The sequence below is a fragment of the Giraffa tippelskirchi genome, chromosome 1 (genome assembly GCF_054371585.1).
Source record: "Giraffa tippelskirchi isolate mGirTip1 chromosome 1, T2T-mGirTip1v1.2.pri, whole genome shotgun sequence".
NCBI classification, from domain to species: Eukaryota; Metazoa; Chordata; class Mammalia; order Artiodactyla; family Giraffidae; genus Giraffa; species Giraffa tippelskirchi.
In genome coordinates this window covers 90,779,797-90,794,013 of record NC_137275.1, presented here as the reverse complement: position 1 = coordinate 90,794,013, position 14,217 = coordinate 90,779,797, and the positions used below count along the sequence as shown (strand labels likewise).

Sequence of the window (14,217 nt, the reverse complement as noted above, 5' to 3'; positions counted from 1 at the left end):
ACCATATTATTTCATTCCTAGGTCTCACAACTTTTAGTCTCTTATGAAGCTTTCTGTTAATTTAGAAAGTGGTAATAGAAGATATAAGCTTCATAAAAACTTTTTAATGACACATTTTGGATATTTTTCAAATATCATCACATCACATCTCAAAAAGTACTCGGTAAAGGTAACTCAACACTGATGAATACTGTTCAAATCTCAGAAATATTTTGTTCCTAATAGCAAAAGTTCTCCTTTGAAAAGTATGCCATTGAAGTTAACATGTTAATATTGTGTTTGGAGTAGGCATTGTCTTGAGTGTATTCCTTGATGAAATGAAAATACTCTGTGGAATAAGTCTTAGCAGAAGGGTCATCTGCAACATTTGTAATAGATGTCATTATGTAATAGAGTATTTGTGATAATAATTGTAATTATACTTTCTGTTATATTTTTCATTTTTATTGAAATACAATTGATTTACAGTGTTTGTTGTGTTAGTTTATTGAATATGTATATATATGTGGGGGGGTATATATATAAATATTTTAGATTCTTTTCCATTATAGATTATTATTCAATATTGTGTAGAGTTCTCTGTGTTGTACAGTAGGTCCATATTGGTTATGTATTTTATATATAGTAGTATGTGTATGTTAATCCCAAACTCCTAATTTATCCTCCCTCCTTTCCCCTTTGGTAACCATAAGTTTGTTTTCTATGTCTATGAGTCTGTATCTGTTTTATAAACAAGTTCATTGTATCCTTTTTTTAGATTCCACATCTGTGTGATATTATATGGTATTTGTCTTTGTCTAACTTACTTCACTTAGTAGGATCATCTCTAGGCCCATCCATGTTGCTGCACATGGCATTATTCCATTCTGTTTTATGGCTGAGTAATATTCTGTTGTATGTATCTATCACACCTTCTTTATCCATTCATCTGTCAGTGGACACTTGGGTTGCTTCCATGTCTTGGCTACTATAAATAGTGCTGCAGTGAGCATTGGTGGGGCATGTATTTTTTGAATTACAGTTTTCTCAGGATATATGCCCAAGAATGAGATCACTATGTTTTTAGTTTTTTAAGTGACCTTCATTGTTGTTGTTGTTTAGCCTCTAAGTCATGTCCAACTCTTTTATGACCCCATGGACTGTAGCCTATCAGTCTCCTCTGTCCATAGGATTTACCAGGCAAGGATGCTTGAGTGGGTTGCCATTTCCTTCTCCAGGGGATCTTCCCAACCTAGGAATCAAATGCATGCCTCCAGCATTGACAGGAGGATTTTTTACCACTGAGCCACCTGGAAGCCCAAGGAGCTTTCATACTGTTCTCCATAGTGGCTATACCAATTTACATTCCCACCAATAGTGTAGGAAGGTTCTTTATCTCCACACCTTCTCCAGCGTTTATTATTTGTAGACTTTTTGATGACTATTCTGACCAGTGTGAGATGATACCTCATTGTAGTTTTGATTTATATTTCTCTAATAATTAGTGATGGTGAGCATCTTTTCATGTGCTATTTGGCCATTTGTAGGTCTTCTTTAGAAAAATGTCTGTTAAGATCTTCTGCCCATTTTTTGTTTTTCAATATTAAGCTGTGTGAGCTGTTTGTATATTTTGGAAATTAATTCCTTAACAGTCACATCATTTGCAAATATTTTCTCTTGTTCCATAGTTTGTCTTTTAATTTTGTTGATGGTTTCCTTTGCTGTGCAAAAGCTTTCAGTTTAATTAGGTCATGTTTGTTTATTTTTCTATTTTCATTACTCGAGGAGGTGGATTGAAAAAAATATTGCTGCAATCTACGTCAAAGAGTGTTCTGCCTATGTTTTCCTCTAGGATTTTTACAATATCCAGTCTTACATTTATTATTATTCTTTAATTAATTTATTTATTCAAATTGGAGGATAAATACTTTACAGGATTATGATGCCTTTTGCCATACATCAGCATGAATCAGCCATAGGTACACATGTGTCCCCTCATTCTGAACCCTCCTCCCACCTCCCTCCCCACCTAGTCTTACATTTAGATCTTCAATCTAATTTGAGTTTATTTTTGTATATGATGTTAAAGAATATTTTTAATCGGTGGAATAGATTAAAACATAGCACTTTTTTTATGATTCAGTTTATTGGAAGTCATTCTAATTATCTCTTTTATTTCCTCTTTTATCCATCCCTTGCATCCTTTTCTTTTTCCACTCATAGCTCTATGCCATCCCTTGGTTTCTCACCATGTTTACTCGTAAGTATCATTTTCCATTTTCTTTCAATATTGTATTAGGAAAAGAACAGGTCCATTCTTCCCCAGGATATTATCAGATTTAATTACATAAGTATCCTTATGTAATTCTAAGGTAATATAGTTGAGTAGAAAGTTTTTTCAATTGTTCTGACTGGGGAATATCAAAAAGAGTATTCTATAGAATAAAAACCTATATGTCATAGCATTGATAAAATCTCTCCCCTCTATTGAAACATAAGTTAATATTAACTATACTATTTACATAAAGTTTAAGAAGGCAACTTTTACAACCAAATCAGACTCAATTTTTAGAGACTATCTAATAACTAATACTTTTGTTATTTCCTAAAGTAGAATTCTTCTAGAAATAGTTTATGTGAATATGTAATACTTTAATCTATTACACATATTAATCCAGTAGATATCTAGATTAAATATGCACATATGATAAATGAAATACAATCCTTGAAGTAGATCTGCATGCACTGGCCTGAAAAGGTGTTGAGAGTACTGATAAATTAAAAAAAAGAAAGTTTCAGAAAATAGAAAACTATTTATGGGAATTTCAAAAAGCAGTTCTTAGAGTGCATAATAGAAATATAATGATACAGAAATTATAACAATACTAAAATTCTTCTAAGTAAATAAACTTGTTAAAATAATATAACCAGAAAATTCTAGGAAGAAATTGAATGTAAGAGCTATACCGAGATTGATAATGGAGGGTAGGAAATGTCATCTATTTGATCAATTAGATTATAAATTTTTTAAGCCTATCAATTTTACTGCCTTGGGAAGCAGTAAACCTACAAAGCCAAGTAAACATTTTATAAAAATAGTTTTCCAATATTTGTTCTTTAGTTTTGACCATAAGGGCATTATCAGGAATTATGACTAGTAAAGCAGCTTGTTGTTGATTTAATTTTTATTTTGTTTTAAATTTTTTTAATTAATTTATTTATATTTGTCACTTTACAGATGTATTTCCACTGCACAAAATTTTCCACCTCTGGGATACCTTACTGCTTGGGAATTCCTCCTTCCCATTCTGTATCGGAGTAGCAATTCTTCAGCAGCTGCGTGACCGACTTTTGGCTAATGGCTTTAATGAGTGCATTCTTCTCTTCTCTGACTTACCAGGTATAGATATATAAAAATGGAATCACTAAGTGAAATTTAATTATGGGATAATGAGACATCCTTAAAACAATTTTCAAAAATAATCATCCAGATCTTCAGAATCTCTTCTGCTTGAGCCACATCCTTCCTCTCTGAACTCTCTCCCTTGTATACTACCTCTTTAGCTGGGCCAGCATTGTAGATACAAAGCTGGGTCATACTAGCTCACTATCATTTAGTTTCATGTTAGTGATGACGCCAAAAGGTGAAAGACAAGGGCAGGGGAAGGAGGAGAAGGGAGCAGTGTGTGACATATTTGCCTTGCTTGGGATAGGCCTATTTATCTTCAGGAGATAGATAGTAAATAAAGGCCACTTGGGAAGGTGTTTGAGAACCCAAGTTTTTACAAAGATGTAATTCTGATGGAACGTTGCCCTCTCCTATCCATAGTTAACTTGCTAACTATTTAATAGTTTAAAGAAAGGAAACACTGTCCTCTTGAGAGAGCAAATCATACTCCAGGGGAATTCTGTGTTATGCTGCATAGTAAGTAAAGTTATATATTGTATTCATAAATGAGGAACATGTAAGTCTAGGAGTTGAATGGTTAGTGTAGAAATATAGAATGCAAGTATAGTTTAAGCTTTTATGCTATAGCTGAAAAGATGGAAGTAGTATGGTTGCATAGGATATAATAATCTGTGGCAGAGAAAAAAAAACTAAACTACATTTTTGCAGAAACCAAAGTATTTTTCAAGTAGAAAAATTCTATTTCAAATTGCATTTCATTGGCTCCAACTCATCTATGAGTTTATTGCTATTCTTCATATTTGTAGGCAACCAAGGTGATTACTGAAAATAAACACACTTAAAATTATCCAAGAGATAAATTTGTCAAAAAATGAAAGAATAAAAGAAAGATGTCTTAAGATTTTATATTTAATAAATACTCTCAAAAGGAATAATAAACCGCTGCCTACCCCAGTTTTTATTTTTAGTGGCTGATCTGTACCTGGTATTTCAGCATTTTTCTGTTGTTGAAAATCTTCATCCTTTTTGAGAAACTAATAAGAAACATCATGGGATTTATTTAAAACTTCTCTTTCTACTTTCCTCTCAAACTAAAAGTATCACCAGCAGCTTCCTAACTTATCAAACTTTAATTAAAGTTAATAACTTCTTATATGAACAACTGGTAGTTTAGTTCTTATGTTTTTTTTTTCTGGGAGATTATTAATGTAAATCAAGTTATCTCGAGTTTTCCTGTTAATGTTGAACAGTTACCCAAAAAAAAGCTAGTTTCACAAACTACAAATACTGTCTGTAACCCTGAAGATGTTTTCCTCTTGTTCGTAACTTGCCAAAGTAAACAGAGGGTGATTGATTAGGATGAAAGGAATTTTTCTGGTCATGTCTAAAAAAATATACGTTAGAAATGATGATTGTGGATTTTTAAGCAAAGCAAATTTCTTGCCTTTCCAATTACATACATAAATGTTCCAGTTATACACTGGTGAAGGAATCTATTTTCATATTGAACAGGCAGATTAGTGGTAACTCTGCATGTACATTAAAATAAAGTCATTATTTCTGAAATCAGTAAGAGTTAGCACTGACTCATTGAAAAGGAAAACACTACTTAGTTTTGAAAGTAGGATAGGATGCCTTCTATTGATGTGATTTGCATGGACCCTCAGTGCCATTATTCTGGCTCATCATTTACTTGGCCACTGTATATGATTCCAGTTGGGAAAGAAAAAAGTTTATAAGAAAAAATGTGACTTAAAAAAAAAGAAGGGCAGAGGGGTTAAATGTAAACTTTGCCCTCAAGTACACCTATGTTTCTTTTTATTTTTAATCACAGTGCACTTATTTGGGATGTCTTTCCTACTTAGATCTAAAAGATGCCTCTTTTCATCATATTGAGCCCTCTCACTATGCCTGATGCTTAAGAAACTCAGAAGTGGTTATGGGAAGACCTAAAAAGTGAATCTGGATTAATATATATACAAACACACTGAATATGCCGTTTCTAAACAAAATATTATGTGACATAAACTTACGACGTATTTGAAAGAAAAAAAGCCATTTTTTTAAGACTGTAAAAAAAGAAGAAGAATAGTAGGCTAGCTCTATATTTTACCTTAATTCTTGAGATAGACTTTGTAGATAAAGATAGGTTAGGATTAAACATTAATTTGAACTCATTAAATATATTATGCTTTACTGAAATCCCCACTTAAGTGTGTTTGAAAACATAAGTAAGCAATAACAACAAATTTAGCTAAATTCTTTTCTGAAGCAGATTAGCAAATTCACTGTTCAAACATCTGTTGACAGTAATGTAATGGAATCACCATCCAGTTGGTAATCTTGTAAACAAAATGCCCTTGCATTTTTTTTTTTTAATTGTCCCATTCTGGTTGCTTCTTTGTACAAAGAGAGGTCCAAACGGCTAGTGACTAAGAGCATGGAATGTGGAGCCAGATCACTTGTGTTTTAGATACTAGCTCTACCACTTTCAATTGTGTAACCTTAGGGACCTGACTCAGCCTCTTTGTATGTGTTTCCTTAGCCCTGATTTTATGTAAATGATAACTCTACCTACCTCACAGGATTGTTGTACTAAGTAAATCAGTGCATCTAAACAACTTAGAGCAGTCCTTGCAAAGAGCAAGTGCTATGTAAGTGATTATTATTAATGTTATCATCATTATTATGACTTCCCTCACTTATTCCTTTCTATCGTGACTGCTTTCCTATTGGTAGAATAAATGAAGCAATCACCCCATTTGGCTTTTTCTATAAATTATTGAGATTGATATCAATCATATAGATTTCCTTATTAGCAAAAGCAATTGAGGAATTACCTGAGAAGCCAAGTAAGCCTTCAATGTATATATATGTATGCATATTATGACTAAGAAGAGTATTTCTTCATTGCTCAGAGACAATATAGTCTACTGGATAGAAAGCACAGTCTTTGGAGTCAAGACATAAGAGTTTGAGTCCTAACTGTTCCACTCACTACCTGTGTGATCTGGGAAACTTTCAGTATGGTTCTTTTGCTGAGAAGAGTGATATGTAGAGTGAAATAGATATGAGTTCACCCCCCAACTCTGGCATATATTAGCTTTGTGAACTTGAACAAGTTGTTAATCTCTTTGGAAAGAGAATCCTATACATTATGAAAGCTTTAGCAAAATGGAGCTAAAAATATCTGTTTTAGTGTTAGAGTGAGCACAACAGATAATATGCATAATGTACCTGACACAAAACCTGATACCAAATACTCATAACTATTTTTTAAAGTATTTGTCGCATTTAATACTTTAAACATACAAAGAAAGTGTGACATTCAGTCTTTGTAAATTTCTTCTCTTTTCTTCCTCCTTTGCATAACTACTTTGTACTAACCTTTTAATTCTTGAAGAGAGAACACAGCAGAAAGGCATTATTATTTTTGCCAAAAACTGCTTCCAAATTCTGTTCCCTTTAGTAAGTGATATAGTGTGATGTCACATTCCAAGGAGGTACAAGTGGTGCTAGAAAACTTTGCTGGACGTTCTTAACATGTATTGGTATGTGTGTCATTTAAGTACTAAAGGAAATAACCAATGAGAGCAGTATATTTGGCATTTTTCATACAATCTAAAAATAGTAGTAGGGTATTTTGGAAGAAATACTGGTTTTTCATAGCACCATTCAGTACTGGATTTTGGCCACTGGTGTTAAGAGTATAGTTTCCAAAGTTACCATCCGTTAAACCCAACTACAGAATGAGGTCTGTCAACCTTCAGCCATATTATTCTGCTATCGTGTCCATCTGGCTGACAAAATAATTTTTTTGAGGATACATCTAAGCAGTTCCCAAGATGAATATGATAATCTGACTCAAACCAAAATGGTAATAATTTTAGAGTGGATTTGTAATAGCTGAAATGTTTAATTGCTTTTTTGCTTTGTTGGTGTATATTCTTTTTACAGTTAAAAATTAATTCAACATGTTTATGTAATTATGGTTGAAATAAATTCTCAGAATGCATAACTTTGTACCTCTGAACATATTCAAAGATAGGAATCTTTTAAAATAAGAAAGAAGTTTTTCTTAGAGAATCTATAAAAGAAATTAGGAAATCTGTATGGAAGAACACTTCACTTACCCTCAGAGATTAAAATATTTACTTTACAATTGAAGGAAAGAAAGAAGTATGTATAAAGTATTTTGAAGGAAATACTGTGTATATTGAAGGAACTTGAACGTGTGAAAAGTAAATCCTTTTTGCAATTGAAGGAAAGAAAGAAGTATGTATAAAGTATTTTGAAGGAAATACTGTGTATATTGAAGGAACTTGAACGTGTGAAAAGTAAATCCTTTTTGCAGGAAGAAATCAGCAGTTGGTTGAAACATGTTAGTTGTCTGATGTATGTTTTATTACAGAAATTTGATTAAAACATTTTAAATAAAACTTTAAGATGTTATCTCAGTATTACCTACATACTTTACAGTAGCATTCAACACATACATGAAAACTACTGGTAATGTCTATCATATAGCACTTCACTAGTTCCTCAAAAATATTGTAGCTCAGCAAAGTTACTTATCCATTTTGACTTAAAGCAGTTTTGTAATGCAGTCTTTATCGTTATTTAGCATAGTATAGAATATGTCACAAAAATCACATGTATTTTGAGCAACACAGTTATGTACCAGGTTGCCTAAGATGTATGCTGAGAAATCCTAGCCATTTATTTCAAATAACATGTACATATTTTGAGACTGAGAGAAAAGTTATTAAAGTTATTAAAAACTAAGAAATAGAGCCAAGTACTAAAGTATGTAGAATCCTTAAAGCTATGTCTTGTTATTTTCCTGTTTGTCCACAAGACGAAACTGAAAATCAATGATAATGAGAGAGTGAGGAGGAAATTCAATTTAGTTTATGAAATCATAGATTTAAGGTACTGGTGACACTCCCTGTGATAGTAAAGTGGGAAAGAAGATCAATAAGAACTGATCTGGGTTTTCTTTTTTTTGGATAGGGTTCAGTGAATAATTTCTTGCTTTCATTTAGGGATAAGTATAAATTAAATAGGGTTTTCATAGTATTTATGTATAATCTCCCAATTGTAAACAGTGGCCCAGATTTTTTAAAACTATACTTATGACCCCTTTATTAAATAAATAGTTATAATGGTGATAAGTGCTGCAGAAAGCAGTAGGAATTTATCACAGAACACTACCAAGTCTGAGGGAGGTAAAGAACCTTCTCTAAGAGAGTGATGCTAAAGGTAATATGTGAAATTAATTGACTTTGGGAAGTAAGAAGTGGAGAGAGGGCAGCATCTTCTAGACAGAGGGAAAAAAGTGCTGCAAAAGCCCCCAAACAACTCAAGGAACTGGAATGGTGTCCTTGGTGCAAGAAGGAAAGTGGTTAGAAAAGAGAGTGAAGAGATAGACAAAGTGATCAAGCAGGATCTTACAGGCCACATTAGGGATATTTTTCAAATATATCTGTAGAGGTATTTTCTTTCTTTTCACTGTTTTAAAAGAATGAAAAGTATCCTTGAAAAGATACTTCTCCTTCAATATAGCATTCCCAAAATAGAATGCTGTACTGATATTTGAGGAGCATTCTAGTGTCTGAACATTCCTTTCAAGAAGCTCTATAATGAGCAAGAGGCAAAGGATTCTTAACATGAGTATTCTCAGTAGGTATCCACAATTTCTTTTTTTTCTGGCTCGTGGAGAGCTGATGAGATGAAAAAGTAGAGCAATAATAGTACCCAGTTATTCAGTGAAGGTTTCGTATTGTCAGCCCTCTAAGATTTTATACTGTTTTACCTGAAGCTGAGAATCCATAATTGTTTACATTTTCTGCTCGTAGCTATGTAATGTTAATGCATGTCTATTTCTAAGCACATCTTCATGGAATTGCAAAAGGAAAATCGTATTGGAAATTAAATATGGAGATTTTATCCCCACCCATAGAAATTACATGTTAACATTAAGATTTAGATGAAAGATTAAATTCTTCTGAATTTAAATTGGTTAAGGAGAGAAGAAAGAGTAATGTGTTTTTATTGACATGATCACATAGTCAGTGAAATGAAAATCATGAAAATGTATTTTCAAAATCTTACTAAGTTATCTCCTTGTTGGGAAGGGAATACTGTATTATTTTATGGAAAAGGGGAAAATATAAAAGCAGATGTTAGAAAACATGACTTCCAAGCTGAAAATAAATGTCTATGAAAAAACACAAAGCCAGTAGAATAACTCGTAAATATTCAAATTGTAAGCTGTTTTTCGGAAGCTGGATAAATTCCTTTAACACTGAGCTAGTTGTTGCAATTAGCACACCACTAATTTTGCAATACGTAAATAGTTTATAAAGTTAGAGGTTTCTTATGTATTGGGAACTATAATGAAAAATAAGGTTAAGGTTGATCAGAATTTTCTACTTACCTTGAAAGTTAAGAGTATATTAGAGTCCTAATACATCTTAAAAGTTGGTCCCAAGGTTTCAAGGCTCTTTTCCATAGGAAGACTCTTCCCCATAGGAAAGCGGTCTTTTTCATGATTGACAGGGATTCTGCTTTCTGAATTTTTTTGAGTAGTCCAAAAATTATCTTACAGTCTCAATCAGGTATTAAACGTACTTCGTTTCAGGACCTCAATGATGGAATTTGTTTATTTTTGTTTTACTGTTGAGTATTTATGTGTGTGTTAGGTTTGTAAAGTATTTTTAAAATATACAGAACAGTTTACACTTCTGAAGTATCTTAAAAGTAGTCAACCTCAAAAATCTTTAAAAGTCAGAAGATATGTTTAAAATTTTCCCCGTATATACTGCTGACGGATAATGAAAATAATAATGTAAGGACCAAAATGAGTATATATATATATATGTGTGTGTGTGTGTGTGTGTGTGTGTATATCAATATCATACCTAAAATGACTTTTAATATATATTGTTCTATATGTCATTTTTACTTTAAAATGTAATAATACTTTTCGACCGCATTCTTTCCAGTCCTCTACCTAGCCTTTTGCATGCATGTATGCTGTCACTTCAGTCGTATCCTGCTCTTTGAGAACCCATAGACTGCAGCCCACCAGGCTTCTTTGTCCATGAGATTTTCCAGGCAAGAATACTGGAGTGGGTTCCCATTTTCTCCCCCAGGGGATATTCCCGAGCCAGGGATTAAACCACTGTCTGTTACATCTCCTGCATTGGCAGGTGGGTTCTTTACCACTAGTGCCACCTGGGAAGCACCTAACCTTATATCACTATACAAAAATGAAAGTACAGATAACCCTTGAACAACGCAGAGGTAGGGGTGCCTTTGCTTGCCACAGTTGAAAATCAAAGTATAATTTACCGTCAGTCCTTTGTATACCAATTCCTCTGTATCTGCTGTTCCTCCACATCCACTCTTCCTCAGTGTCAACGGTTCTGCATTTATAGATTCAACCAACCGTGGATGGTGTAGTGCTGTGATATTTACTATTGAAAAATATCTATGTGTAAGTGGACCCATGCAATTCAAAAGCTTTGTTGTTCAGGGGTCTGCTGTAATCCGATGTGTTCTTATTGCCTTATCTTAAATAATGATCCTCAACAGAATGGAAAATAACTCCTTACTACATATCCCCTCTAAGTGTGAGTGCACTGAGTCACACAGAAAACAAACCAATAAACGAGATCAGAGAAAATGAAGAGGAATAATATGCCATATGCTTATAGGCCAGTTAGTAAATATTATATAACATAGAGGAAATAACCAAAATTTTCTTACTTTTATTTTAAAAAGCTACATTGGATTAACTTGAAAAATGTAAACCATTCAGTCCTTCAGTAAAAACATGTATCAGTCATATGAAAAGATGCTTACTGAACTTGAATACAAGGTTCTATTGCCAAGAAAGAATCAGATTTCCAGTTTTGTTTTGGATTCACTGTTAAGTATAAAAGAAAAGGAGAAAACGATGGCTACTGCTGATGTGGTGCTGGATCTTCCAAGCTGCTGCATTGCTCTTTTTTTCTGAAGTGATCTGTGTTCTATTAGCAACACCAGCTGCTTTGCATCATAATATGTATCTACTCAAGTGCTAAACGTTCAAGACAATTATGTTAAGAATAGAAAACAGTTTAAGTATCCGTGTGTCAGTAATGCTTATTGCATCTCCTATTTTATTTCTCACTTCATTGTAGGCACTAAGCAGCAGAGATGACAGATGCTTAGCAAAATGTGCCAGTAAGCACATGCACACATATCAGGAATGTGAAAGTCTGAGTGAAGTAAAGTAGGAGCCTAGTAATGTATTGTACCATCCTTTCCCCCTTAGACTGCATAACCAAGATTGTGCTTATAAAATGTGCTCAGTCCTTCACTCAACAAATATTTATGTGTGTGTGTATGTAATGTATACATATATGTATGTGTATAATTAATCTTATTACTGGTTTATCATTCTTGTACTGGCCCAGAGCATTTTTGCCTAACTATTTAAAGGTGATTCAATGGTACCCTGTAACTATGACTAACACTTCTAATTTGAATTATATTAATTCCATGTAGTATTACTTCCTGGTTCCATTAAGTCACTTTACTAAGGAGGGGTTAAAAATGACAGTATAAAATTAGGCTTTTAAAAGACTATTTAGAATGAATGAAAAGATGACAACAAATTACAAAACAAAAATAGCATAATATTTTTATTCATTAAATGTCTGACATATCTCTGTATTTGTCCTCCTCTTTTGCTTCATATTCATTGATTCATATAACAGTAATTATACATTATTTTCTATAGAAAACATGAATAATCAGTCTTTTGACAGGCTTAGTTGGTTGAAATTTGTTTTTTATTATTGATAAGAGTAATGCATACAACATATCACTTACCCTAGGTGTGACTTCTGTTTGTTTGCTGCAAGTTTGTTTCCTGTAAACACAGGAATGCTATTTTTTGTGAAGTTCCTGTCAAAAAAAAGAAAAAAAGTTAATGATGCACTTATAATTGTATATATAGCATTATTAAAGTTTATTTCTAGAAGGAAAGTATTTCTCTTTTGATGAGGCATCAATGAGAACCTAATTCTCTGCTTACAGTTTCACATGTTTAATGTTTTGAATTTTTCAGTCTTATTTTTGGCTGTGTACATGTCAACTATGTTTTTCCTGCACATAAACTTTTGGTGCTAGAACACATTCACATTGCTCCTATATAGTAGGCATTGGGGATATTCCAGGAAATCATTTCTAGAGTTAGCAATAACTTTACTATATTGTCAAAAATAAGCAATGCCAGACACTAATTAAAGTGGTAAGCACAGGTTTTAATCAGTATTACACTATTGCAATAATAGCCCAGCGTGAAGTGAAAAACTGTAAAATTTGTGAAGGAGGGCATTGGGTCCACGTGAAATACATCTGCATTTGCTAACAGACACCAAAGTTAAGCTCCTACCTTCCCACCGAGGTACCTATCTTCAGACAAAGACACTATCTTCAAGTATTTCCTGAAACAAATAGTAAATTCTTCTGGCAGCCTTGATTTGAGGGATGTGACCTTGAATTGCTATATATTATGTTGAGAGTTTTGTTCAGGCCAACTTTTTAGGCCAAGGTTGAGACAGAGTCGAGAAAAGGCTTAGAAGAGTGGCTAGACTTGGTCAGGGAGAAAATCTATGTCAATACCCAAAAGTGACTTCACATAACAGAAAAATACCCATTAAACCATACTAAATGTATCTCTAGTTTAGCTTAGTTATATCAGAGTATTCACAGCCACTATGTTGTCCAACACAAGAGGAAGTATAATGGAGTTGAAATTGGTATAAATAAAGACAAGTTTTCACTGATTGTGATTTAAATATTTTTACTTTTGCAAATTTTGCAAAACATGACCATAGAAACAGTAAATTTGGAGGTACATTCTTTGGAGTAGTAGAATCAAGAGACTTGAAACTCAGAATCAGCAGCATAGCCAAGAGCCAGAGTGAGGAAATGTAGACAGTTACAATTTACAGTCTTCTCCATGGTCAGCTTCTAGAATACTGGCAAGGATTAGTTTAGACAGGTTAAAGAATAATTCTCTGGAGAAATGCAATGTTCCCCAAAAGAGAAATAACTTGATTTTGGGAATCCTCTAACAAATGACCATATCCCCAAGCTACCTATAGTGAATCCACCAGTAACAAAGCCCTGCCCACATATTCAAAACTTCCAATCTAATTTTTAGTGCTGATCTTTTAAATATGTATATCACCAAACCTCTGAGGAAAGTCTCCAGCTAAAAAACACAGACTAGCACCAACTGAATAAAGGAATAGCCTCAGAAAAACAATTATGAGGAGATACAATAGCTATGAAAATTCAGGATTTTTTAAAGTATTAATATGACAAAAAAGATTTACTGGAAATTAAAAATGATGTGGAAATGCAGTGAGCTTTATATGAAAGAGTTGGATGATAAAACTTAAGAAAGCCCTCAGAGAATACAAGAAAAATACAGATGGAAAGTAAGGGGAAATGGCAAAATTATTAGAAAATCTATTCAGGATGTTCAGGACTCTTCTAATGAAAGAAAAATGAGAAATTATTACAGATATTACACAGTAACTTTTTATGCAACTGAAGGATTATAATAAGACCATCATTATGAAATTTCAGAAAACCAGAACTCCTAAAAGTTCACAGAAAAGAAGAAAATCACATATATGTGACCTTAAATCAAAATTGCATCAAATTTCTCAGAAGAAAGACAATAGAGCACTTGCCTTACATAACTCTGAAGAAAAATAAATCAATCCTAGATTCTTATGACTAGCCCAACTATCAGTCAGGGG

The 14,217-nt window shown here is 33.1% G+C and overlaps 1 protein-coding gene and 1 long non-coding RNA gene across 17 annotated transcripts in view; both read left to right on the top strand.

Moving 5' to 3' along the window:
• The window catches only part of TBCK (TBC1 domain containing kinase), a 201,238-nt gene that overhangs the window by 103,783 nt on the left and 83,238 nt on the right, over positions 1-14,217 (top strand). For all 16 annotated transcript variants that reach the window (XM_081484365.1, XM_081484424.1, XM_081484339.1 and 13 more), the window contains 2 exons: positions 2,203-2,239; positions 3,218-3,379. In XM_081484365.1, coding sequence (XP_081340491.1) covers positions 2,203-2,239; positions 3,218-3,379 — 199 coding nt within the window. The remainder of the gene's footprint in view (positions 1-2,202; positions 2,240-3,217; positions 3,380-14,217) is intronic.
• Positions 4,629-7,840, top strand: LOC145503932 (uncharacterized). The gene is made up of 2 exons (XR_014051923.1): positions 4,629-7,629; positions 7,727-7,840. It is a non-coding gene; the product is annotated as an uncharacterized LOC145503932 (long non-coding RNA).